The 27,560-nt window shown below is 42.7% G+C and overlaps 1 protein-coding gene across 2 annotated transcripts in view; it reads right to left on the bottom strand.

Moving 5' to 3' along the window:
• LOC125452453 (prolyl endopeptidase-like) overlaps positions 1–27,560 on the bottom strand; it is a 162,466-nt gene that overhangs the window by 18,665 nt on the left and 116,241 nt on the right. For both annotated transcript variants that reach the window (XM_048530880.1, XM_048530881.1), the window contains exon 12: positions 1,518–1,612. In XM_048530880.1, the coding sequence (XP_048386837.1) occupies positions 1,518–1,612 (95 nt within the window). The remainder of the gene's footprint in view (positions 1–1,517; positions 1,613–27,560) is intronic.

The raw sequence follows: 27,560 nt of genomic DNA, 5'->3' as shown, positions 1-27,560 counted from the left end.
GCTAATTCTTTGGGGTCACAGGCTCAAATCCACCATGGCACCTGGTGTAATTTGGGTTCATTTACACAAATTTGTTTAGAACTAATGATTACAAAACTATAAATCATCATAAAACCCACTGAATTCACTAATGTCCTTATGGTATGTGGTCCATGTGACTCACAGCCATGTGACTGCTTGTTAACTACCTTCTGAACGGCCTAGCAAATCACTTAGTCCAAGGGCAGTGCAGATGGGCAACAAGTTCTAGTGACACCCACATACCAAGAAAGAACACATAATTAAACAACACTTTTACATGTAGAATTACATTAGAAAGGAAAACTTGCACGCCTATGAGTCTGATTTACAGTCGAGACATTCCAGCCCAATTGCTTACAGTTGATTAGAAAATGAGCACTTAGACAGAAGTAATTTAAAGCAAAAATGAAGCATAACTGCAAGACTATAGGTATATACATCAATAAGTTAATTCGAATGATTTGAGATTAGAAAGTAATAGCCTAACAGAACTGACATGAACTTTCATTGTTAGGAAAATACATGGGCCACTGTCTAGCGACATTGTCACTGTACTACCTGCGCTAGATTTTAAATGAATATAGCTTAGTAGATGATTTAATTACATTCATTGCTCGATGCAAGTTGCAATAGATACTTCAAAACAACCTACGCAGATATGTCATGACACACATGAACCCTGAGCTTTCTGGCCCACAAGTAGGATGCTACCATTATGTCACAAGGGCCCTTATGAAAAGTAAATACAAGTGGAAAAAAAATCAATATAAATAAACAAAACAAATTTGAAAAGAAATAAGCAAGCAATCCAAGCTCAAATATTAAGATAGCAATTACTTGATTGATATAGCGCTCTGAAACATGTGTAGCTCTGGTTCCATATGGCTCTGGAAATGCAGTTCCAATGTTCTAAAACCACAGAAAGGACTATAAAGTCATTATGTTAAAATCTAGAGAGATAAATTGCTTGCAGGCATTTAAGAGATGCCATAAATGAAGATTTAAAGGCAGCACAGATATCTCAAAGAGCAGTAAGCATGGTTCTAGAAGTAATATAATTTGGAAACCTTATAAATCTAATGAAATTCTTTGAGATGATAACAAAACTTGTGGAAAAGATAATCTTGTAGCTTACTTGGATACTTGAAAGGTGCTTAACATAGTTTTTTTTTCCCCAGACTTGGAAGATTAAGAATCATGGGCAAGGTGATATATTGTTTGGATAGATTCAGAACTGCTCAGCACAGAAGACATGTGAAAAGAGTTCCACTGGGGAATACAATGGAGTAAGGAGTAAACTAGATTTATGCCAAACGCAACACACAAATATTGTTGAAAATCATAGTCCAATACTTTCTAGTACCTGATAAACAATCAAGTTGGCCACACAATAAAAAATGAGAATTAAAAGATTAGTCTGATATACAAGAGATAAAAGAAAAACATTGCAGGTGTAAAGTTTATATCCATGTGCAGGTGTACGTTGATTACCTTACCTTTGTGCCAACTTTCCCCATATTCTCCTCCTCCTCTGATATTAGCAACAGCCAAAATACCACCCAGATGCCTCACAAAAATAAGCCTTGAAACACTGTAAAAGTTGAAGAGAAATGTGTTATACAATAATTTAAAGTGTTACTTTGAGAATTGACAATTACATAAAAGCCATTCAATAAAATTTTAATTTGACAAATATTTTTCAAAAGAAATCCTGTAAAAAGAAATGTAACTCAACCATGAATTGCTTTATTACAGTTGAGGGAAAAAAAAAAGAGAAATTCCGACATTTTTAACATTACAAATAACCGCTGGAAGAGGTCTCAATCAAAATCCTAATCAAGAGAAATAAGGTACAACGACGAAGGGTCACTGGACCCGAAACATTAACTCAGTCTTCTCCTCCACAGATGCTGCCACGCCTGCTGTGCTTCCCAGCAACATTGTTTTTGTTCCTGATTTACAGCATCTGCAGTTCTTTTGGTTTTTAGAAAAAAGGTAAATTTGGGAGCATCATTTCTTGGCACGCGAACAAGTTTGTGTGGGGTATGTTACAAATGGTGAAAGGACAATTTAGGTCAGATCCTGGGAAGAACATTTTTTAAAAAAAGTATACAGAATGTTCAACAGTTCAGGTAATCTTCTGCGTCAGTTTACAGATCTATTCAAGGTGCAGTAAGATGATGTAATGGGAGGAATAACATATCCAATGTTCTAACAGTATGTGTCAACAGTGGATGAATGGCCTGGCTCATCTGACTGCACTTGCAAAGAGTGAACAAAGTACTGCAACATGAGTGGGTACTTAGAATATTCTGCAAGTCCAACTTTTCAAGAGGAGGGCAAGAAGATCTACAAAAAAACAACTTTAAGCTTTAAATGGAATCTCAAAACAATAACATTAATTAACTTTCTTTCAAATACAAAAATATCAAATTTGCATTATTTCACAAACAAACCAGAAAACAATTATTGTATGCATATCAAAAGAATTTTGTTAATCAAAATGCACCTAGACTTTCTATTGATAGTTTAATATGGAAGATCCGCACAAAGAAGTGCTATGCAGTCCTTTTGGGGATATTCCCCAAGGACAGAACTGACAGCTGGAGAATAACACTGATGGAAACATCACAAACTTTTAATAAGCTTCTCAAAATATCACAGAATCTTCAAACTATAGTATATTTGCAGACTACAATATTTACAATAACTTCACACATACATGTAGTCTATGCATATATTCCTCAGAATATTAGTATTTGTATTACTTTTATTAATGAATAGTCAAAGAAAAATTTATTTTCAATGAATACGTGACAGCAAATATGCCAGCAGTAATAAATCAACTTTCGGATTTATAGTACTGAATGTTGTTTAAACATAAAGTGCCTATGGTTTTAAAATATTCGTAAAGTCTGAGTTATTCACAAAAGTGTGACAAGAAATTTTTTATAGCTCATCTTAATTATAGTATTAATGCCTGCATTTTGCTTTGATTAATTTGCATGTTTGAACTTTCACCTAAATCAAAAGGTTACTGACTCAAACCTCACTCTGGTCTATGAGTACGTAATCCAGGTTGACACTTTTTTGGAAAAGTGGTATTGTGAAAGGTGCTGAGAGATAGTAAGAACTGCAGATGATGGAATCAGAGATAACTGTGTGAAGCTGGAGGAACACAGGAGGCTAGGCAGCAGAGAGCTCCAATCTTTACTCATAGCTACAATTCTCTAGCTCTTGCAACATTCTGGAAAATCTTCTTTGCACTCTCTCCAAAGCAATTGCATCCTCTGTTGTGTGGTGACCAGAACCGGACACGATACTCTAGTAGTGGCCTCACCAACATCTGATACAGTTTCATCATTATATTCCTACTTCTGTATTCAATACCTCAGCCAATAAAGATCAGCATTTCACATGCCTTCTTTACATTATCTATCTGTAGAGTTACCTTTACAGACCTGTGCAGTTCCATGCCAAGATCTCTCTCTTCATCTACCCTTTCAGTATATTCCCGTTTATTGTGTATTCCCTTTCACCGTTTCCCCCGCAAACACTTAAGCTTATCAGAGCTGAACTCCATCTGCCACTTTCCAGCCCACGCCACTTTCCAGCCCACTGCACTAACCCATCCAAATCATTTTGAAGCTTATAGGTATCCTCTACACTATCCATTACAGTCAACTTTTGTGTCATCTGCAAATTTCCCAACTGTGCCCCCAACATCTAAGTCTAAATTGTTAATGTATAAATGAAATAGCAGAAGACCCAACACTGAGCCCTGCGGAACACTACTTGAAACAGTTTTCCATTCACAAAGGCAGCCGACAAACATTACGCCTTTTTTTCTGTTACTAATCCAACTGATGGATCCAATTTGACACATTATCTTGTATCCCATGGGTTTTTACATTTTTGACCGGTCTGCCTTGTAGGACCTTGTCAAATGCCTTCTTAAAATCCAAGTAGATAATATTCACTGCACCAGGCTCATTGAATTCTTTGAAAAAGTGACAAGGAGGATCAATCAAATTTGTAGGGTATGACCTTCCCATTACAAAGCTATGCTGACTAGCCTCAACTAGTTCATGCCCTTCCAAGTGGTAGCTAATCCGACCTCTTAGGATTGATTCTAACAATTTGCCCACCAACAACGAAAGACAAACTGGCCTATAACTGTTTGCATTTAGGCTGGCTTCCAGGTAGGAAATCCTGCTGATAATGAAGATGCATACCATGACATTAAAACCACACAGAGAATGGCTAAAACCATTCCTCATATCAATTCTCAAAATCTTTCTCAGGCAGAGCCATTATTTGCATGGCATATTTTATTCTCCATGTTCTTTAAGGCTGAGATAGATAGTTTCTTGGTTATCAAGCGGATCAAGGGATACGGGGAGAAAGCAGAAGAATGGGGTTGAGGAACTTATCAGCCATGATTGATTGGCAGAGCAGACCAGGTGTGCTGAATGGCCTAATTTCTGCTCCATGTTTATGGTCTCATGGTCTTCTTTGTGGGCTTGTAAAACATTTCATAAAATTGATACAGCTGTGCTTGGAAAATGCTCCAAGTATAACTATGGGTAGGATGCAGCCATTCCATAGAACAGTGAGGCAAACTGCCCTTCAGGTTATTTCATTAACTTTGCTGCGATTTGGAATTAGGAGAAATAGCTCAGAAGGATGTGTGTCTACTCTGAGAGGCTGCTGGCATATAATGCTGTGTACACTCAAACTAGCACTTGATTCATGGCATAGGTTCAGGTTTGGAACTACACAACAGATCTGGAAACATTTAATATCATCGAAATGCACATTTGATAACAATTTTGTAATCAAGTGAAATCAGTCGTCTTTGTTTTCCACCACAATACCGCCTTTAATTTTAAGTGAACTCCACCAGCACTTTCTGAACTAGCTAGAAGAACATAACGCTGTTAATTTCACATCAAATTACAGCATTAAGTATTTTTATTTAATCCTTGGGCAATACTGTATTTGCAATATTACATGAGGCTTTTAAAAAATTCATTCATTGGATGTGAGTGTCACTAACCATGCCAGAATTTATTAACTACCCTCTAGGCAACTAGGGTTGGGTAAGCGTCAACCATATTCCTGTGGGACTGAAGTCGCATTGTAGGCCAGATCAAGTAGGGAAGGCAGCTTCCTTTCACATAGTACATTAGTGAACTACACTGTGTCTTGTAAAGGAATGTCCCTAGATGCATTAACACAAGACAAATATCTGGCACAATCCTCAAAAATGTACTAAACTACAACTGTTCACAAAGCTATGGTAAGAATATACAGGACAAAAAAGAAGTCCTGTTTTACTTTGAAGCAAATTCAACAAACTGCAACGTTTCATCTTTCAGGGTTCCCTAGCTATTGGGGTCATCCTCCTGGATTGGCAAATTACACATATCACTCCAATTTTGAGAAAGGTGGAAGAGGAAAACCGAGGAATTACAAGCCAGTTAGACTAACATCTGTGGTGAGGAAACTGTTATCAACAAGGACGGAGTAACTGAACACTTCAGGGGCAGTCAGTGCGAATTCATGACAGGTCAATCATGCCGTATAAACATCAGTTAACTTTTTGGAAGAGGTGGCTGAGGTAGTGGATAGGGGATGTTGTTTACATAGACTTGCAGAGGCATTTGATAACATCCCACAATACAGACTGTTAACTAAGGTAGAAGCCCACAAACTGAAGGTAAATTGCTGACATGGCTGGGAAACTGGCTGATGACAGATACTAGGAAAGATTGGTAGATATTCAAATTGGCAGGATATGACTAGTGCTGTCCATAATGAACTATGCTCTATGCAAGGCCTTCAATTGTAAATATTATTATTTCAGGATATGGATAATGACAAGATCTCAAATCTCCAAATTTGCTGATGACACAAAATTAGATCACATTGTACACAGGGTAGATGATTACATAAAATTACAAAGAGGTGTTGATAAACTAGGTGAATGGCCAAAACTGTGGCAGGTGGAGTTCAAAGCAAGCAAGTGCGAGGTTATCCAGTTTCAACTTTAAAAAAGTCAGGGTATTTTCTAGAAGGTTAGGACGTTAAATATAGTGGATGTCTGAAGAGACTTGGGAGTTCAGGTGCACAAATCTTTAAAATAAGATGAACAGGTGGTGAAAATAATCAAGAAAGCTAATGGAATACTGGCCTTTATATTTACAGAACTAGAGTATAAAGATTCAAAGATTATACTGCATTATGCAAAACCTTGGTTAGACCCCAATTGGAACACTGTGAATAGATCTGAGCACCATACATTAGAAAGAATATATTGGTTTTGGAGGGAGTACAACATAGATTTACAAGAATGATACCTGGGCTTCAGGGGTTAAGTTATGAGGAGGGATTACACTAATTAAGCCTGTTTCCTCTAGAATTCAGAAGGTTAAGGGGTGATCTGATCAAAATCCTCAAGATTTGGCAAGACAGGCACAGATAAAAGATACGTTATTAGGAGGTATGGCTAGTAAGTTTGCAGATGACTCCAAAATTGGAGGTGTAGTGGGCAGCGAAGATGTTACTTCAGAGTACAATGGGCTGAGGAATGGCAGATGGAGTTTAATTTAAATTAAATATGAGGTGTTGCATTTTGGAAAGGCAAATCGGGACAGGATGTAATGGTAGGGTCCTGGGGAGTGCTGCTCAATAAAGAGAACTTGGGAGTGCAGGTTCATGGTTCCTTGAAAGTGGAGTCACAGGTAGATAAGATAGTGAAGGTGGTGTTTGGTATGCTTGCCCTTATTGGTCAGTACATTGATTACAGGAGTTGGCAGGTCATGTTGCAGTGGTAGTGCACATTGGTTAGGCCACTATTGGAATACTGTGTGCAATTCTGGTCTCCCTGCTATAGGATGGATGTTGTGGAACTTGAAAGAGTTCAGAAAAGATTTACAAGGATGTTGATAGGGTTGGAGGGTTTGAGCAAAAGGGAGAGGTTGAACAGGCTGGGGCTATTTTCCCCGAAGCATCGGAGGCGAAAGATGAACTTATAGTGGTTTATTAAATCATGACGGGCATGAATAGGGTAAATAAGCAAGGTCTTTACCCAGAGTGGGGGAGACCAAAACTAGAGGGCTTAGGTTTAAGGAGTGGGAAAAGATTTAAAAGGGACCTAAGGGGCAACTTTTTCCACACAGAGGGTCGCACATGTATGGAATGAGCTGCTGGAGGAAGCAGTGGAAGCTGATACAATTACAATATTTAAAAGGCATCTGGATGAGTATATGCATAGGAAAGGTTTAGAGGGATATGGGCTAAATGCTAGCAAATGGAACTAGATTTATTTAGGATATCTGGTCAGCATGGACAAGTTGGGCTAAGCGATCTGTTTCCATGCTGTGTATCTCTATGACTCTAAACTATTCCGGGCCAGACCACTGTGCGGAGATGTTAGAAAGCAGGTCCACACACAAAAAGTATTTGGAACTCTCTTCTACAACAGCAGTGGATGCCAGATCAACGCGAGAGACTTTTTTTTCCAAATGAAGCAAAGGCACAATGGGACATGGGCCAAAGCTAGGTACATGGAGTTTGGCCACAGATCAGCCAAGTTCTCACTGAGTGGAAGAAAATGCCGACAAAAGGTGCAGATCAAGTGCAAATTAATTTGAAGAGCATAACTTTAATGAACATGACTCATTTTGAACAAGATCATCTGATCATCAGATTATTTATTGCAGAGCTAGATGCTCAAATAATTTGGTTTAGAAGTATGAACTCGTAAGCATTTATTAAGAATGGATATTAGAAAGAACACAAGAAATAGGAAAAGGAACAGACCCTAATGTCCAGTGAACCTGTTCCACTACTTAAAGTGAACATGGTTGCTCCGGGGATTCAAATTGCTCTGCCCCACTCATTCACCATGTCTCTTGATTATCTGAGAAACCAGAAATCTCTCCAGCTTACTCTAAAATATACAAAATGATGAAGGGTTTACAACCTGGTTACCTTTCGAGCAAGGTAATTGATTAGGGGCTTATGTGAAGACTGTTTCATTCTGCTTTACATTTCTCAAACAACAGAATAAATCTCTCAGCACCTACCCTATCAAGGCTTATCATTATCCTGAATGTTTCACGTGAATCATTTTTCATGCTTTGAAGTGCCAAACAATACAAGTCAAATATTCTTAGGCTATGCAATCTGCAGTTATCTGGTTTAGTATCCGATGAGCACTGAATTTTATAAAAATGATTGTTTTGAAACATACCTTTAACTCAAAATAAATCAAATTCCAAATAAACACCACAGCTTGGAGTTGTGTTCTTGTGATTCTGTTACCATGGAAGAGAAACTTAAATAGAAATTCAATGAAGTGTCAAGTGACAGTTTTAACACTTTCCCAACGCATCGCTCAGAAAAAGGGCAGCGGCTGTTCAAAATGCAGAAAGAAATAAATTACAGCTGTGAAAAAGGAGGAGAGAATAGTTTGAGGTAACAACCAAATAGGATGCGTGTGAAAGTTTCGCTTTTGTTCAAATGAGAAACAGAAAAGAAGGGGGTCTTGAATATTTAAGGAATAGGGAGTGGTTGCAGTTGACCTTATGGGTGTAATTGAAAAATTCAAACACTTGAATATGGAGTAGAGCAACTGTCAAAGGTCACTCGATTGTTTCAATCTTGTGTGGAGGGGAGAAATGATTGGAAAGATTGCGGAAAAGATTTAAGGATGTTACTGAGACTAGAACATTCGTGTCATAAAGGAGAGGTTAGACAGGCTGGGATTTTATTTCCCCTGCAGCGCAGGAGGTTGAGGGATGACATTATAGAGGTTTATAATATCATGAAGGTCATTGATAAGGTGAATAGCAATGGTCTTTTCCCCAGGGTAGGACAGCTCATAAGTAGAGGTCATAATTTAAAGAGGAGAGTGGAAAGAAGCATTCCTAGAAGCATGGCATTCCAACCGGAACTCCATCAACATACACATTGGCTCCAAATTAGTCTACCATCCTCTGAGAAAAAGAACAGGAAATGACATCACCAACCCAAGGAAACCTAAACAGATAAATAGAAAGCAGGACATAACACCAGCGCTTCACCAGAGGCTCACTGATTATGTTACCTAGAACGGTGACAAATTGTCTGGGAACGAACCTTCCAGCTCAGTGAACCTGCTTACATCCGGAACAAAATAAAGACCCACTCTTTTGTGGACCGAGAAGAGGAGAGCGTGACTGTATTGGAGGTGGAAGGAAGATGTCGGGTTGGCTATGCACCCTTGCAACCGGTGGATCTTAATGCTGGCTTTGGCCTAACACTGGTTCAGGGGAGCAGCCAACCTGCAACGATGGCTGCGATGAGTGCTCGTGCCCTGGGTCAGGGGGTCCGGAACACCATCTGCGTTTCTGTGAAGAAGGTGGATGAAGGTGCACTTGTGGACTGCACCTTCTTTGTGAAGAGGGTCCTGTTGGACTGTTGTGGGCTCACTGCTGCGGACATTTACTGCCTGCAGGATTTCCCTGGAGGAGGTTTTTACGATGTAACCTTCAGGAGTGCCAAGCTTCGTGAGCACTTCCTGGAGGTTTTCAAGGAGAAAGGAGGTGAGGGCCCCCTCTCTGTACTGACCGCTGTCCCGCTGTTCGTGATGCCGTTGCAGAGGAGCTGTATGGTGACTGCATACATGTACAATCCGCATGTGCCAGCAGTTGATGCCCTGACCTTCCTCGGAAGGTACGTGAAGGTGGAAGGGGACCTAACTGACATCATGGACCCCTTCGGGATCTGGACCAGTAAGAGGCAGGTCAGGATGACGCTGAGGATGGGCTCGGACGGGAACATCGTACACCCACCGTCCAGCTTCGCGATCGGCAGGAGCAAAGGCTACCTGACCTACACAGGGCTACCTAAAGTCTGCCACGCCATGGTAGGTCAGGTCACATGGCGGCCGACTGCAAAGCCACCATCTGCGGGAAGGAGGGACACCTTGCAATGGATTGCCCAAAAGAAAAATGCTGCAACCTTTGTGGGGAAGTGGGCCACCTCTATAGGGCATACCCGCAGCAGGGGACTACCTACGCCCAGGTCGCTGGCAGGGGCAATGCAGGGCAAGCCTCACCCCCCCATCCCCGGAGGAGAGGAAGGCACCAGGGCCCTGCAAGGACCCCCCTAATGTGCAGGAGGGCCAGGTCGTGCAGGAGGGCCCAGCCCCGCAGGACGGACCAGAGGCCAGCAGAGCACCCCTGCAGGCTCCGCTCCCCCCCCTCCGACAACCCGGAGTCGACGGAGGAGGCGACAGGTGACCCAGGGGAGTGGACGACGGTCCGGAAAGCGAGGAGGAAGGCGCGCCGGTGGGCGCAGGCATCGCAACTACCAGGCGGGAAGAGGCAGCTACAGGGGGGCTAAGAGCTCCTCTGATGAGGGAGATTCGGAAGAGGCCCGCCCAAAGCAGAAGCTAAAGATCTCAAGGGAGAAGGAAAGCAGCACCCCGCTTCCAGGTGACGGGAGGCGTCCTGAGGCTCCCTCGAACTTTCAGGCGGGAAGCAGGAAACAGCGTGTCCCCAGCCTGACCCAGAGCCGGATTCTCCTGTGTAATTTTTCTTGTCGACAAACATTCTTTTCTCTAGGGGCTGGTCCTCATCAGCTTCTAACCTGCATATCTTTGAATTTAGGCGGAAACCTGAGCACCCGCAAGAAACCCACGCAGACACGGAATATCCAATCTCCGAGACTGGAATTGAACCTGGTCCCCGAAACGGGAATTGAACCTGGGTGCCTGGCATTGTGAGGCAGCAGTGCTAACTACTGAGCCACCTTGTTCTTGGAGCCTGAAGGGCGTGACTATCCCAGGCAGCGGAGGCCTTCAGGTCAAGACCACTCTGTACATGGACCATATTGCCGTCTTCTGCACTGATCGTCGGTTGGTGAGTAGGCTGTTGGACATCTGCGGCCAGTTTGAACTGGCCTCGGTTGCCAAAGTCAATACGGGTAAGAGCATGACCATGTTCTTCGGGAACTGGGACGACCGCTCCTTCATTCCCTTCACCGTCAAGACAGACTACCTGAAGGTGCTGGGTGTTTGGTTCGGTGGAGCTGGGGCGTGCACTAAGACTTGGGAGGAGCGTATCACCAAACTGAAGCAGAAGCTGGGCAGATGGACGCTCCGGTCCCCCTCCATCGCTGGTAAGAACCTGGTTGTCAGGCGCGAGGGGCTTTTGGTACTGTTGTATGTGGTGCAGGCCTGGCCTATTCCCCGGACCTGCGCTGCTGCGGTCACCCGGGCCATCTTCCACTCGAGATGGCTGCGGGGGGGGGGGGGGGGGGGGGGGAGGGGGGGGGGGAGATGAGATGAGATGGGGATGAGACTGTCGATCACCTCCTTCTGGAGTGTGCCTATGCGCAGGAGGTCTGGAGGGGGATGCAGTGGTATTTGTCGAGTTTCGTCCTGAGCAGCTCCGTGACACGGGACTCTGTGCTCTACGGGCTGTTTCCCGGGATGCACACCGAGACCAACATCAACTGCGCCTGGAGGACCATCAATGCAGTGAAAGTCGCTCTTTGGTCTACCCGCAACTTGCTGGTCTGCCGGCTGAAAGAACTGACCCCGACCGAGTGTGGCAGACTGGCGCACTCCAAGATCCAGGACTACGTGCTGAGGGACATGCTAAAGCTTGGGGCAGCCGCCGCCAAGGCACGGTTGGGGAAGACCACCGTATGAAACCCCTCGTCCAGAATAGAAAAAAGGGCCCTATTTGGTAACTGGGCCCAGCTGGCACCTTCCCCAACTGGTCAGGGGGCCAACGGGGACTGTGCGGGGAGAAGACTGCTGGGGTATTTTCTTTGCTTTGTTTTTTTATCTTTTTTTTTTGTTTTTGTCTTTAGTTGGTGTACGTACCCCCTGGGTAACCTGGAGCGGCTTGCATGACTGGGTAGGTGTATAAATGTTTTATTTTTTGTACATTCTATGAATAAAGTATGTTTTTTCAAATTAAAAAAAAGTGACAAAATGTCTGAAAATGAACCTTCCAGCTCAGCGAGCAAACTCACATCCAGAAACTCAACCTGAGCTACAAATCTTCTCAAAACTCGCTAGAGTGGAAAGAGTTAAAGGACCAGAGGCACAACATTTGCTACTCAGAAAGTGGTCCGCATATGGGGTGAACTGCAAGAGGAAGTGTAGATGTAGGTACAAGTTAGAAAATTTCAAAGACATTTGGTCAGATACATAAATGGGAAAGGTTTAGGAGGGATATGGGCCCATCAAGACTAGTTTGGTTTGGGAAACTTGATCAGCATGAACGAGTTGGACTGAAGGGTCTGTATGTGCTGTATGACTTCATATTCTGCTGAAAAACTGGGACTGAATGTGGGCCAGTTACCATAATATTAGATATTTTGTCAAAAGTGTGATGTTGAATAAAAGACATATCCCAGTTGTGAAAGTTGGTTGTTAGTAAGTATCTTCTGTTTAATTTGATGTATTGGTTGCTTGCTCTGCTCGTTTGGTCTATTGTGGCTTTAGTTTAATTAAGAAGTGACATTTTTGTGTTGCTTCATTCCTCCATTGTTAGGGAAATTCTTCAATTTTGGGTGTCTCTATAGGGATCATAAGCAGTCTTGGCTAGTTCCAATCCTTCTAAAGGGGAGTAAAGAATTGGGATCAAAGTTTCTGCCATTGCCTCTCTTTACCATCATAACTTGGATCCATCTTTTGTGTCCAGTGAAGTCTTCATCTCTAGTTCTACTGGTATTTTTACAATCAATTCCTTTTCCTCAGCTATTTCTTGTACATACATGTTTTGCCTTCACTTTGATTTCCACTATTGATGTAACATCTCCAATCAAACCTCATTCTAACTAGATTCTCTGTTCCATTCCTTCGTTGTGAAATTTTCCATGTTGTTTTACTTCTTATATATTTCTTTTTAAAAAATGTTTTTATTATCTTTGACCCTTCTTCACATCCGTTCTAGCTTTGAAGGACTACTACTCAGTCATTCTAAGCATCATACAGTAACTCCAGTTTACTAATCCATTTACCTCAGTTTATCTTACAGTAAATGAAAACTAAACATCTTCATAATAGAGAGGGATGTCATAACTCCAGGATATAAAAATGGTTTGGGTAGGTATCAGTAATAATAAAAAGGTATGAAATCACTTGTGGGAACAATGTACAGATTTTATAACAGTAACAAAAGGAGCTGATTATTATTTAAATGGAGAAAGACTGCAGAAAGGTGCAGCATAGAGGGACTTGGGGTCCTTGTGCATGAATTGCAAAACACTAGCTGCCAGGTTCAGTGGGTAATGCAGGAAGTAAATTATTTGTTGGCTTTGATTACAAAGGGAATGGCGTATAAAAATAGGCAAGTCTTGCTAAAAGCACACAAGGCCACACAAGACAAACACACCTTTATCTTGGCTCTCTTTTCAAAGGAATGATATACAGGCAATGGAGGCAGATAGAAGATTTACTCGGTTTATCCTGGATATGGAGGGATTTTTCTTTTGAGATCAATTACAACCTGTACTCAAAGGAGTTTTAAAGAATGGAAGCAGACTTTATTAAAATAATAGAGCATTACAGCACAGTACTGGCCCTTCGACCCTCGATGTTGTGCCGACCTGTCATATCGATCTCGAGCCCATCTAACCTACACTATTCCATGTATGTCCATATGCGGTTCTAGGAGATTTTGAAAGAATAGATGTGGAAAGAATCTAAGACCAGAGGCATAGCTTCAGAATCGGGGGCACCTCTTTAACACAGAGGTCAGGAGGAACTTTTTCTCTCAGATGGTACTAAATCTGTAGAATTCTCTCCCAAGAGCAGTTGAGGGTTGGATGTTAAGGATATTAAAGTTGAGTCAGATAGGTTTTTAACCAGTAAGGGGATCAAGGTTTATGGGGAAAAAAGGCAGGATGAGAGTTATCAGATCAGCCAAGGTCTTACTAAATAGTGGAGTAAAGTTGATGGGCAAAAAGGCCTAATTCTGCTCCTGTCTTATGCATGGAGTATAACAGAAGAATTAATAGGAGATCATTAGAAGGTAAAGTGCCAGTAAGCTGTGCATAGGCAGGAAGGAGGGATCTCATCTGGAATGAGTCACAGCCAGAGTATATGGCTAGGGGAATTTGGAAGCAGAGTAGGAATTCTGTGCAGAGGGCTAGAGGTGCTTATTGGTTCAGCAGAGGTTATTAAAGTTTCTAGAACAGAGGACAGAATGTGGAGAGAGTCGGATACCTAGCTTCAGGCAGGGCAGATGAGGGGACACCTATGAGAAGGGAGATAGATAATACATGATTAAGGCTGTTGTACTTAAATGCACACAGTATACAAAACAAAGTAAATGAGCTGATAGTGTAGATTGAAATTAGAGCATACGATGTTACAGGTATCACAGAAACTTGGCCACAAAAAAAATCGATCAGGGCTGGGAACTAAATATCCAAGGACAGGTGTCCTATCAAAATCAGGTAGATGGGCAGAGGGGGTGGAGTTGGTTTGTTGTTAAGAAATTGAATTAAATTGGTAGTAAGAAGTGATGCAGAGTTGGAAGGCATAGAGTCTGACGTAGGTAGTTGTGAGAACCCCAAAGGGGAAAAGACCCTGACGGGAGTTGTATACTGGTCTCCTAGCAGTAGTCAGGAGGTGGGGAAGAAAATAAATCAGGAGATAGTGCCTTTCTTACATACCATTCCTGTTACTTAAATATGCAGGTGGACTAGGAAAATCACGTTGGTAGCAGATCCCAAGAAAATGAATGGCTATGAGATAGTTTTTTTTGTGGCAGGTTTTGGTAGAGTCCTCTAGGGAACAGGAAATTCTGGGTACTGTGATATGTAATGAGGCAGACTTGATTAGAGAGGTTAGGGTGAAGGAAACTCAAGGAGGCAGTGACCATAAAACGACAGAATTCACTCTGCAGTTTGAGAGAGAGAGATTGAATCAGATGTAATAGTATTACAATTGAGCAAAAAGGTAAGAACAAAGACATGAGGGAGAAGCTGGCCAGAGCTGATTGGAAGGGAAGCCTAGCAGAAATTCATCCTAAGATAGAATTAACATACTGACAGGAGGCAGAGGCAACTATAGCTGACAAGGGAAGTCAGGGCAGCATTAAAAACTCAAGAAAAATCATGCAATGTGGTGAAGATTATTAGGAAGAGACCGGTTTGGAAAGCCTTTAAAAACAGCACAGAATAATTTATAAAAAAAATTAAATCAGAGGGCAAGCTAGCTAGTAATATAAAAGAAGATTGCAAGAGCAGTTTTAGTTATTTAAAAAGGTAACAGAGGCAAGAGTGGACACTAGGCTGTTGGAAAATGAGACTGGTGAAGTAATAATGGGGAACAAAAAAAGGTGGAAGAACTGAATATTTATTTTGTACAAGTGTGCATGGTGAAAGGCTCCAGGAGCATACCAAAACTTCAAGAGTGCCAGGGGGCAGAGACAAATGTAACGGCCAACAATAAAAGAAGTGCTGAATAAGCTGAAAGGTCTGTAGGTGGATAAAACACCCAGACAAGCTGGACTACACCCCATGGTTTAAAGGTGATAGCAGAGGAGATTGTGAAGGTATTGGTGGTAATCTTTCAAGAATCACTGGAGTTAGAGAGGATCTTAGTGGGACTGGAAAATAGCCAATGTAACACTTCTGTTTAGGAAGAGAAGCAGACAGAAAACAGGAAATTATAAAGCTGCTAAGCTTGACTTCAGTCATTGATAAGATTTGACAGTCCATAATTAGGGACGAGTTTGCAATGTACTTGGAGGTGCACGGTTAATATAGCTGAGCCAACAGTTTCATCAAAAGGGGAGGTCATGCCTGACCAATCTATTAGAATTCTTTGAGATAAGAGTAGGTTAGACAAAGAAGGGCCAGTGGGCATGATCTATTTTGATTTCCAGAAGGCCTTTGACATAATGCTGCACAGGAGGCTGCTGAATAAGAAGCTATGGTGTATGGGATAAAGTACTGCGATAGATTGAGGATTGGCTGACTGGCAGAAGGCAGAGAATAATGGGATCTTTTCAGGATGGAAGCCAGTGACTAGTGACGTTCTACAGGGGTTAATATTGGAACCACAAATATTCACATTTTATATTAACAATCTTGACAAAGGAATTGTAGGCATTGTTGCTAAATTTTCCGATGGCAAAGATAGGCAGAGGGACAGGCTGCGCTGAGGAAACAGGAGGTAGTAGAAGGCCTTGGACGGGCTAGGCGAGTGGGCAAAGAAGTGGAAGATGGAATACAATGTAGTAAAGTATGAGATTATGCATTTTTGGTTGTAAGAAGAGGTGTAGACTATTTTCTAAATGGGGCAAGTCTTCTGAAATCTGAAGCACAAAGGGACATAGGATTCCCATAATGTTAACATGCAGCTTCAACTGGCAGTTAGGAAGGTAAATGGAATGTTAGCATTCATTTCAATAGGGCTAGAATACAAAAGCAAAGTTGTACTCCTGAGACTGTATAAAGCTCAGACCACACTTGGAATATTGAGCAGTTCTGGCCCCAGTGTCTAAGGGAGAATTTGCTGGTCTTGGAGGGGGTCAAAAGGTTTGCAAGGATGATCCAGCGAATGAAGAATTTCTCACATGGGTTGTTATAGACTCCAGGTCTACACTTTATGGCATTTAGTATTTAAAGGAGCAGGGTGGGGGTAAGAGAATCCAATTGAGACATACAGAATACTGAGGCTTGAGTACATGAAAAATGATGTTTCCACTAGAGATAGGAGAGTCTAGGGGTTGACAGCACAGCCTCACAATGAAGGGGCAATGCTTTAGAACTGAACTTATGAGGAATTCCTTCAGCCAGAGGGTGGTGAATCTGTGGAACCGATTGCTACAGAAGGCTGAAGACCAATCATTGAGTACATTTAAGACAGTGATAGATAATGTTCTTGATTAGTAAGGGCATAAAGGATTCCAGGGAGAAGGCAGGAGAATGGGGTTGAGAAACATTTCAACCATGACTGAATGATGAAACAGACTTGATGCACCAAATGGCCGAATTCTGCTTCTATATCTTATTGTCTTATGGTGCAGTGATATTATTTGGGAATCTACATACAGACTATAAGAATCAAATTGGTCAAAAGTAGCCAGGGAAGTGCAGCAATCATAATGCATTTGAAATTTTACATCCCAATTGACAGTGAGGGGAGTGGGTCTCAGACATGTATTTTAAAATTAAATATGGGAAATTATGACAGCATGAAAGCAGAGTTAGACAAAGTAAGCTAGTAAATAAGGTTAAGAAACAGGTCAAGAGAGAGTTACAGTGGCAGATACTTAAACTGACATTTCAGAATATATAAAATAGATACATTCCAACAAGAAAGAAACATTTCAAAGGAAGGGCTACCATGGCTAATTATTAATGTTAAAGATCATATCAAACTTACAGAAAAAGCATACTATTGCACAAATTTGTACGGGAAACAAGAAGTTTGGATACAATATATAAAAATGCAAAGACGGACTCAAAGATTACGGACATAAAAATTGGAGTCAGACAGAAAACTAGCTAGAAACACAAGAATTAGTTGGGGGTAATGTAGGTTTTTAAAAAAGGAAATGAGATGGCAAAGTTAACATTGGTCCTACAGAAAGTCAGATGGAAGAATAATAGAAAAAAAGAATGAATGGGATGTCAGATTACTTGAACAGATATTTTGTATCAGACTTCATTGGAGGATGCAAGTAACACCTCAGTTGTAGCTATAAGATAGAAAATGGAAACGAGGGAGAAAGTGAAGAAAATTAGAACTCCCAGAGAAGTGGTACTGAGTAAATTGTTGGTGCTGGGGGCTGATAAATCCCTGGATCCTTTAAAGGGTGTTAAGAGAAATGGCTAACAGGGAAGTTGACGTGTTGGTTTTCATTTTTTGAAACTCCATAGATTCAGGAAAGTTCCACTGAACGGAAAATTGCAAATGCAATTCCTTCATTCAAAAAGAAGAGGCATAAAGCAGGACACTACATGCAAGATAGTTTAATATCTGTTAGTGCAAAAATGTCAGAAGTCATTAAAGGCATTGTAGCAGATTATTTTTTGAAAGAGAAGTCACATTTAACTCACTTATCGGAGTTCTTTGAGGAAATAATGTGCTGTGCATAAATGCAAACTAGTGATGTACTGAACTTGGATTTCCAGAAGGCTTGTTATAAGTTATTGTGGAAAATGAGAGCTCAGGTTCTAGAGGGTAACATATTGGAATAGACAGATTGGCTAGCTAACAGGAAACAGACAGCAGCCATAAATGGGTTATTTTCTGGCAAATAGTGTGCGTGATAGTGCCATAAAGAAAGATAAGCAAGTTGTGAAGAAGACATAAGAAAGTTACAACATGATAGAACTTAAGTAAATGGGGAAAGCTTCAGCATATAGAGTAGCATGTGAGAAAATGTGAAATGGTCCCTTTTGGCATGATGAATTAAAACACATTACCTAAATGGTGAGAGATCATAAAGCTATGAGATGCACAAGAATGAGGGTGCCCTAGTGAATGTATATCATAGATTAGTAGGCAGATGCAGCAATTAGAAAATCTAACAGAACATCATCACTTATGGCAAGGGAGATCGAATACAAAAGTAGGGAGTTTATGCTTCAGTTATGCAGGGCAATGCTGTGTATGGTACTTCAGAAGAAGGTTACTAGATTAATGTCTGTAATGGATGGACTTTCTTATGAGGAAAGACTGGCTAGGTGCAGCTTGTATTTGTTAGAAGTTACGAGAATAAGTATTGATTTGATTGAACATATAAAGCTCCTGAGGAGCCTCAACACATCGTATGCAGAAAATCTAGAATAGTGGATCATTATTTACAAATAAAGGGTAACTTGTTTAAGACAGATGAGAATTTGTTTTGCCCTCTTAGACACAGTTGAGTGTCTTTGGATCTCTCTCTCTGAAAAGGCAGTGAAAGCAGAGTCTTTGAATGTCTTTAAGGCAGAGGTGGGTTGAATCTTGGTATGTAAGTGGGTGAAATGTTGCTGGGGTTAGGTGGTAATGTAGTGCAATTAAAATCAGTCATGATGTTAATGAATGGTATATTAGGTTGGAAGGGAGAGTGGGCTACTCATGCTTCTGATTTTAATGTTCTGTACTTTTAGTCGATCAATTTCTAATAACACTTGAAAATTACATTTAGAATTAAACCTCTATATCTTGACTTCATTAAGATACTATACAGCTCAACTTAGTTGTCTTTCAGATCACCTCAAGTTACAATCATGTTCAATCTATCCTTTCATACAATTTACTGTGGTTTCCAAACAAGCATGACTAATTATACCCATTAGATATTAGAAGAGACATTATTCACAAATTTACAATTGAAGAATATCTTTATTGCATAGTTTTTATTACTTTAATACTGTATCCTAATTTCTTGATATTGTGTTCTTAGTCACATGGCCGAGTTATAAAAAGGTGGCTGCTCTCTAGGGTTTTCCTTTTCACATGTTAATGGTGACATTGCCTCGCGCAACCCAACTATTTGGAAATCAACCAAAATTCTCAAGGACAAATGATAACCTTTATCTTCATCCAATTGCACCAGCAATTTATCATGTAACACAAGTTAGCAACTGTGCCCAGTCTTTACGGTGTTAACTGCAAAATGCAACATTTCTCAACTCAATTATGCATTTGAGAAAGAAGTTTTAAATTAAAAATAAAGCAAATAAAAACTTCAGCCTGTTCTTGAAATCACCTAGATTCAAAAGCAATGCTTAACATCTTTTCTTTCGAAAAGAATGACTTCCAATGTATCAGATCAAAACAAGGCCAATGCTAAAATCATTACATATTCAGTATTTTCCTAGAAATATGTTCAATTACGTTTCTTATCCAGTCCATGAAGCACAAACTAATGGTATTATTTGTCTGGTTGAAACGAGTCTCTTAGTACTTACTACTTGTTTCTGCATAACGAGAACAATTACATTTATTTATAAATTAAAGCAAATCAGGATGCTAAATTTCTGACATAATAGTTTTATTTCACATTTACACTTCTCCATTGTGAACTTGAGATGGTAGAGGTGGAGAAATCAAGCCCCTTTCCTCTGACTGAGAAATGACACGAGTATATCAAAGGCTGCCTCCTTTTTTTACAATTGCAAACTGAATGAGATCATGTTAGCTGCAGTTCCAATTCAAAGAAGCAGCTAAAATATAATAGACAGTAAATTATTCAATGCTTTGACGTAAATATCAGTCCTTTTACTTCTGGCAGAAATTTGTGACTTTCTTAGCTACAATACCCTTACCAAAATTGAAGATCTATATAGTGCATCAAACATTAAATAAGCATTAGTTTAAACTAACTAGCTAGCTTGAGATTATGAAAAACTAGTTGTTTCATTTCCTTCTAGTAATAAGTAGCAGGACATATCAACTAATGACTGAAAAAAATTCAGCATTTAAAAAATATTGACAGTAAGATATTGGAAGTCTAGGGTCTTGTTTTAGATATCCTTATGGAACGAGTTAAATGTTTCACTTTTAAAAGGTCTACCCATAATGCCTATGCTTTAACTACAAACAGCATAATCTAGAGGATAACAATAATATCCCTTTGTAATTGTAAGTGGATACATGTCTTTTTCCTGTACACTTAATCTTTGAGAAAATTGCTAAGATGGGAGTTGTTATTTTACATCAAGTACACATAGAGTAATATCATGACTAAACACAGTTTAATCTGTATTTGTCTTTATACAATTTTATGCAAGTACTGAATGTACTATGCTATCCCAATTAATTGTTTTTTTTCATTTAAGCATATTGAATGAAGTTTTAGGCCCCAAACAACGTGGGCAATGATGGCAGTTGGGAAAATATGGCGGAATGAAAATAATTAAAGTTACTCAATGTCATGATAAAAAGGTGTGATTTTGAAAATGAGGTTTTAATGGCTAGATGAGAATCTCATTAGTAAGCAGCAAGAGGTCCAAGTGTGTGGACGTAAACATCTCATTATTAACATTGAAAAACAGAAAGCAGAAGTATGCCATTCAGCCTTTAAAGCTGTTCCTCCATTCACAATTATCATGTTTGTTCCTCTATCTCTGTCATATTCCCACTTTCTCCACCTACCTCTTAAATCCTTTAAAATCTAAAAAAAGTATTTACCTGTTTCTTGAACATAATCAGAGACTTGGCCTTCATATTCTCGAGTCCTAAATGCTAAACTCTCTGTACCTTGTATACTGAGACAGTGTCTCCAGGTTCTAGACATTGCAACTAGGGGAAACATCCTCCCTGAATCTAATTTGTCCAGCCTTGTTGGAATGTTATATGTTTCAACTGTATCTCCTCTCAACCTTCTAAACTCTAGCTAAAAAAAACCAAGTGCAGTCAAAAAAATTTCACCTCAAAGCACAGTCCTGCCGACCCTGGTATCAGTCTAGCAAACCTCTACTGCACTCCCTTTTTGGGTAAGTATATCTTTTCCGAACCAAAGAAATCAAGAATGCATATAATACTTCAGGTGTGGTCTCATCAAGACCCTGTACAACTACAGTAAGACATTCCTACTTCTGAATTCAAATACTCTTGCAACGAAGGCCAATGTACCATCTGCCTTCTGAATTGCTTGTTGCACCAGCCTGTTTATTTTCAGAGAATAGTGTACAAGGACACCCAGATGCCTTTGAATAACCACAGCTCCCAGGATATCACTGCTTAACCAATACTCCTCCCTTCTGTTTCTCGCACCAAACTGTATAACTTCACATTTAGCTGTGTTGTACTGCAATCGGTCATGTGTTTGCCCACTCACGTAACTTGTCTAAATTATCCTGAAGCTTCCTCACAACTCACAATCTCATCCAGTTTTGTGTTATCAGCAAACTTGGAAATGTTACATTTGATCCCTCATCCAGATCATTTGTATACATCTGGAACAGCTAATGCCCAAGCAGCGATCCTTGCTGCATCTCACTAGTCACTGCCTGCCACTTGGAAAAAAGAACCCATTAATTCCCACTCTGTTTCCTATCAACCAATTCTCAATCCATGCCAATATATTAGCCTCTACTCCCGGTGCTTTAATTTTGCCCATTAAACTCGAGGCACTTTATCAAAAGTCTTCTGAAAAATCTAAATACACTATATTCACTGGTTCTCCCTTATTTATTCTACTAGCTACATCCTCAAATATTTCCAATTTGTTTAGCATGCTTTGCCTTTCATAAACCCACACTGGCTTTGTCCAATCGTATACTGCTCTTAATGTGCTGTTATCACATCTTCAATTATAAATTCTAGCATTTTCCTGGTGTTACTTGGTCTGTAATTCTTTCCCTCCCTTCCCTTGTAAACAGCAGGATTGCTTTCCCACCCTCTGATCTGTAGCAACTGCTCCACAATCAACAGAATTTGGAATATGTCCACCATTGTGTTAAATATTTCGAGGGCCAGTTCCTTTAGTACTCTGGGATGGAAATTATTAGGCCCTGGAGACATGTCCCCACTTTTGCTGAAGACAGAACCAAAGCAAGTATTTAACTCATCTTTGTTCCCCTTTACAATTTCCCTGGCTTTTGACTGTAAGAGATAAACATTTGTCTTTAGTAGTCCTTTTCTCTTCACATATTTATAGTAGCTTTGACAATGACTTTGTTTCCTGCAATCTTATTCCTACTCTATTTTCAACTTCAATCTAAATTTTTGTCCTCTCTTGCTGAATTCTAAGTTGCTCCCATTCTTCACGTTTGCTGCTTTTTCTGACAACTTTGTATGTCTCCTCTTTAAATGTAATACTATCCCTAACTCATGGTTGACCCACTTTTTTTTCCCTACATTTGTGCCAAGAGGACTAAACTATTGTAATTTAAGCACATCATCTTTAAATATGAACTACTGCCTATCCACCATCAACCTCATTTTTTCCTTTAAAACAAAGTTTTCCCAATAAATTCTGGTCAATTTGTGCCACATACCCCTCAGTCTTCTTTATTTAAATAGAAGACTCTAATTTCAGATTCAGAAACCTCAATCACTATCTTAATGGAGACTTCCATCATATTATGGTTGCTCTTCCCAAAGGGACCCTGAATAAGGTTGTTAATTAATCCTTCCTCATTACACAGTACAAGCCAAAAAAATAACCTTCTCATTATGGCTCTTAGAGATTAGTAGTGGTGTCCTGCCTGTGAGCTAGAAGCTTGGATTCAAGTCCCCTCATCCTCGAGAGGGGTTACATAACATTTGGTCAGGATGATTAAAAATATCTAGAATTGCCTATTCTCGCTGGTTCCTCAACATATTGGTCAAAAACCATCAGGTACACACTCCAGGAAATCCACAATGGCAATGTTAGTTTAGTGTGTCCAATCTAAACATAAAAGTTAAAGTCACCTGTGATTACAGTTGCAACCTTACTGCACATATCTCAGATTTCCTCACATCTCCACTACTCTTTGGGAGCCTTAAAGACAACGTCACTATTCTGCCCCTTGGTGTTTCTTATGTATGTATACCCGTATAGATCCTACGTGATTTTTCAAGCCAATATTCTATGTCCCTTTTGGGAGGAATATTCCACTGGATGTAAATTTGCTCGCTGAGCTGGAAGGTTCATTTTCAGATGTTTCGTCACTTTTTCTTTTTCTTTGAAAAAATATACTTTATTCATAAGATGTACAAAAAATAAAAAGATATTTATACACCTACCCAGTCATGCAGGCTGCTCCGGGTTACCCAGGGGGTACGTACACCAACTAAAGGAAAAAAACAAACAAAGAAGAAAAAAAAAACAAAGCAAAGAAAATACCCCGGCAGTCGTCACCCCGCACAGTCCCAGTTGGCCCCCTGACCAGGTGGGGAAGGCGCCAGCTGGGCCCAATTACCAAATAGGGCCCATTTTACTATTCTGGACGAGGGGTTTCATACAGTGGTCTTCCCCAACCGTGCCTTGGCGGCGGCTGCCCCAAGCTTTAGCGCGTACCTCAGCACGTGGTCCTGGACCTTGGAGTGCGCCAGTCTGTAACATTCGGTCGGGGTCAGTTCTTTCAGCTGGCAGACCAGCAAGTTGCGGGTAGACCAAACAGCGTCTTTCCCCGCACTGATGGTCCTCCAGGCGCAGTTGATGTTGGTCTCGGTGTGCGTCCCAGGATACAGCCCGTACAGCACGGAGTCCTGTGTCACGGAGCTGCTCGGGACGAACCTCGACAAATACCACTGCATCCCCCTCCAGACCTCTGGTGCATAGGCACACTCCAGAAGGAGGTGATCGAAAGTCTCTTCCCCCCCCCCCCGCAGCCGCCTCGAGGGCAGCGTGCAGTGGTGCAGAGATTCCAGGCGTGCATAAAGGATTTCACTGGCAGACCCCCTCTCACCGCCAGCCAAGCAATGTCCTTGTGCTTGTTTCAAAGTTCTGGCGATGAGGAATTCTGCCAAACGACTTTGGCAGTCTGCGTGGGGAACCACACAACGGGAGCCACCCTCTCCTTTTCCCGAAGGGTCTGGAGGATACTACGTGCTGACCACTGCCTGATGGCCTTGTGGTCAAAGGTGTTTCCTTTCAAAAATTTCTCCACGAAGGACAGGTGGTACGGGACGGTCCAACTACTCGGAGCGTTCCGCAGCAACGAGGCCAGGCCCATCCTTCGCAACACTGGGGACAAGTAAAACCTCAGTAAGCAGTGACACTTGGTGTTTGCGTACTGAGGATGTAAGCACAGCTTGATGCAGCCGCACACAAAGGTAGCCATCAGGGCGAGGGTGGCGTTCGGTACGCCCTTTCCTCCATTTTCCAGGTCTTTGTACCGGGTCCGCAGGGACACCATGTCCATCCTCGACCCCCAAATGAAGTGGAAGATGGCCCGGGCAACCACAGCGGCGCAGGTCCAGGGAATAGGCCAGGCCTGCGCCACATACAACAGTACCGAAAGCCCCTCGCACCTGACAACCAGGTTCTTACCTGCGATGGAGGGGGACCGGAGCGTCCACCTGCCCAGCTTCTGCTTCAGTTTGGTGATATGCTCCTCCCAAGTCTTAGTGCACGCCCCAGCTCCACCGAACCAAACACCCAGCACCTTCAGGTAGTCTGTCTTGACGGTGAAGGGAATGAAGGAGCGGTCGTCCCAGTTCCCGAAGAACATGACCTCGCTCTTACCCCTATTGATTTTGGCACCCGAGGCCAGTTCAAACTGGCCGCAGATGTCCAATAGTCTACTCACCGACCGACGATCGGAGCAGAAGACAGCAACGTCGTCCATGTACAGGGAGGTCTTGACCTGAAGGCCTCCGCTGCCTGGGATAGTCACGCCCTTCAGGCTCACGGCCTTCCTGATGGATGTGGCGAAGGGCTCCACATAGCACACGAACAAGGTAGGAGAGAGCGGGCAGCCCTGTCTGGCTCCAGATCTGACGGGAAAACTGTCCGATTCCCACCCGTTGATCGAGACTGTGCTAACGATGTTGGTGTAGAGCAGCCGGATCCAATTGCGGATACCCTCCCCGAACCCCAATTTGGAGAGGACGTCCCTCATGTAAGCATGAGAGACCCTGTCGAAGGCCTTCTCCTGGTCCAGGCTGATGAGGCAGGTGTCCACCCGCCTGTCCTGCACGTAGGCGATCGTATCCCTGATGAGCGCGAGGCTCTCAGCGATCTTCCTCCCCGGCACAGCACAGGTTTGGTCAGGGTGAATCACTGACTCCAGGACAGACCTGACCCGGTTGGCAATGACCTTGGCCAGGATTTTGTAGTCCACGTTCAAAAGTGAAATAGGACGCCAATTCTTAATTTCTTTCCTCTCCCCTTTCCTCTTGTAAACGAGGGTGATGATGCCCTTCCTCATGGACTTGCACATTTCCCCTGCCCGAAGCACACTATCGTACACCTCCAGCAGGTCCTGGCCGACAAGGTCCCACAGAGCGGAATACAGCTCGACCGGTAAGCCGTCGCTCCCGGGAGTCTTATTCCTCTCCAAGGACTTGAGGGCTCTGGTCAGCTCGTCCAGGGATATTGGCCGGTCCAGCCACTCCCTCGTGCCATTGTCGAAGACCTCCGTGATAGACGACAGGAACAACTCAGAGGCCGTGCTGTCCGTGGGCTTCGTGTCGTACAGTCCGGCATAGAAGGATCTGATGATCCTCAAAATGTCAGGCCGAGACGACGTCACTGAGCCGTCATCCTCCTTCAGCCGGCTAAGCACAGAGCTCTCTTTGTGCACCTTCTGAAAGAAGAAACGCGAGCACGTCTCGTCCTGCTCCACGGAGCGGACCCTGGATCGGATGATTATCCTGGAGGCCTCCACGGCGAAGAGAGAGGCTTGCTGCCCCCTCACCTCGCGGAGGTCCTCCGTGACACTGACCCCCATCCACTGCAGAAGGAGCAGGTTCTGCACCCTTTTCTGGAGTCGCGACAGCTTTCCCCGCCTCTCTCTTGCCTTCCGAACACCCTCGAGGACAAAGAACCTCTTGACGTTCTCCTTCACCGTCTCCCACCAGTCGCCTGGAGACTCAAAGAGGGGTTTCTCCAACCGGCGTACTCCCTCTGAAGCTCCTCAACATTCTCTGGGGTCAACAGAGTCGTGTTGAGCTTCTACGTCCCCTTGCCGGCCTGCTGGTCATCCTGTAAGTGACAGTCGGCCAGCAGGAGGCAGTGGTCAGAGAAGAACACCGGCTCGACGCCGGTGGACCTGACCAAGAACGCCCGTGACACAAACAGGAAGTCTATCCTTGGAGCGGATAGACCCGTCTGGCCGCGACCAGGTGTACCTCCGCTGCGCTCCGTCTGCAGGGGTGCTGAAGACGTCGAGCAGCTTGGCGTCCTTCACTGTGCCCATTAGGAATGTGGACGTGACGTCCAGTTGACTCCCCCGACCCGCTGTCCCCACGCCGGATCTTCCATCTGCATCGATGGTGCAGTTGAAGTCTCCGCCTAGGATGGCCGGCCAGGATGTAGCCAGCAGGGGTCGAAGCCGCCGTAGGACGGCCAACTGCTCACTCCGTACCGCTGGGTTGTACACGTCGATCAGCCTCAGGGGAGCGTTTCTGTAGGTGACGTCAGCCACTAGGAGGCACCCCCCACCATCTCCTGAACTTGAGAGATAGTGAAGTCGCAGCCCCGCAGCAGAATAGCCAGGCCCGAGGAGCGACAGTTGTTACCTCCCGACCAGATCGAAGGCCCACAGGTCCAGGTGCCGGACCATTTCCCGTACCTGCTGAGGTGCGGTATCCCGCACTCCTGTGGAGGCAGGAGGACCGCCATGATGGTGGTCAGGTAGGCCAATGTGGACACACATCTTGCGGTGGACTTGACGCTGCACACATTAGTGCTCGCAACTCGTACCCCCATTGTGGGCAGTGACCGCAGTACCCTACCCAAGTCCAAGTCCAAGGTCCAGCCCCTCTGTCTCTTCATGCCCATTGCTCGGGCTAACTGCTGGACGCTCTCCAGGCTCAGGAACCCGTCCCTGCTGCCTTCCGGGTGGCATCCCCCCGTCAGGGGTACAGAGGCAGGAGAGTCCGGCTCTGGGTCAGGCTGGGGATGCGCTGTTTCCTCCTTCCC

This window comes from Stegostoma tigrinum, chromosome 4, assembly GCF_030684315.1.
Source record: "Stegostoma tigrinum isolate sSteTig4 chromosome 4, sSteTig4.hap1, whole genome shotgun sequence".
In the NCBI taxonomy this organism is placed as follows: domain Eukaryota; kingdom Metazoa; phylum Chordata; class Chondrichthyes; order Orectolobiformes; family Stegostomatidae; genus Stegostoma; species Stegostoma tigrinum.
The sequence above is the reverse complement of the archived record's forward strand: the minus strand, read 5'-3'. Positions and strand labels throughout refer to the sequence as shown.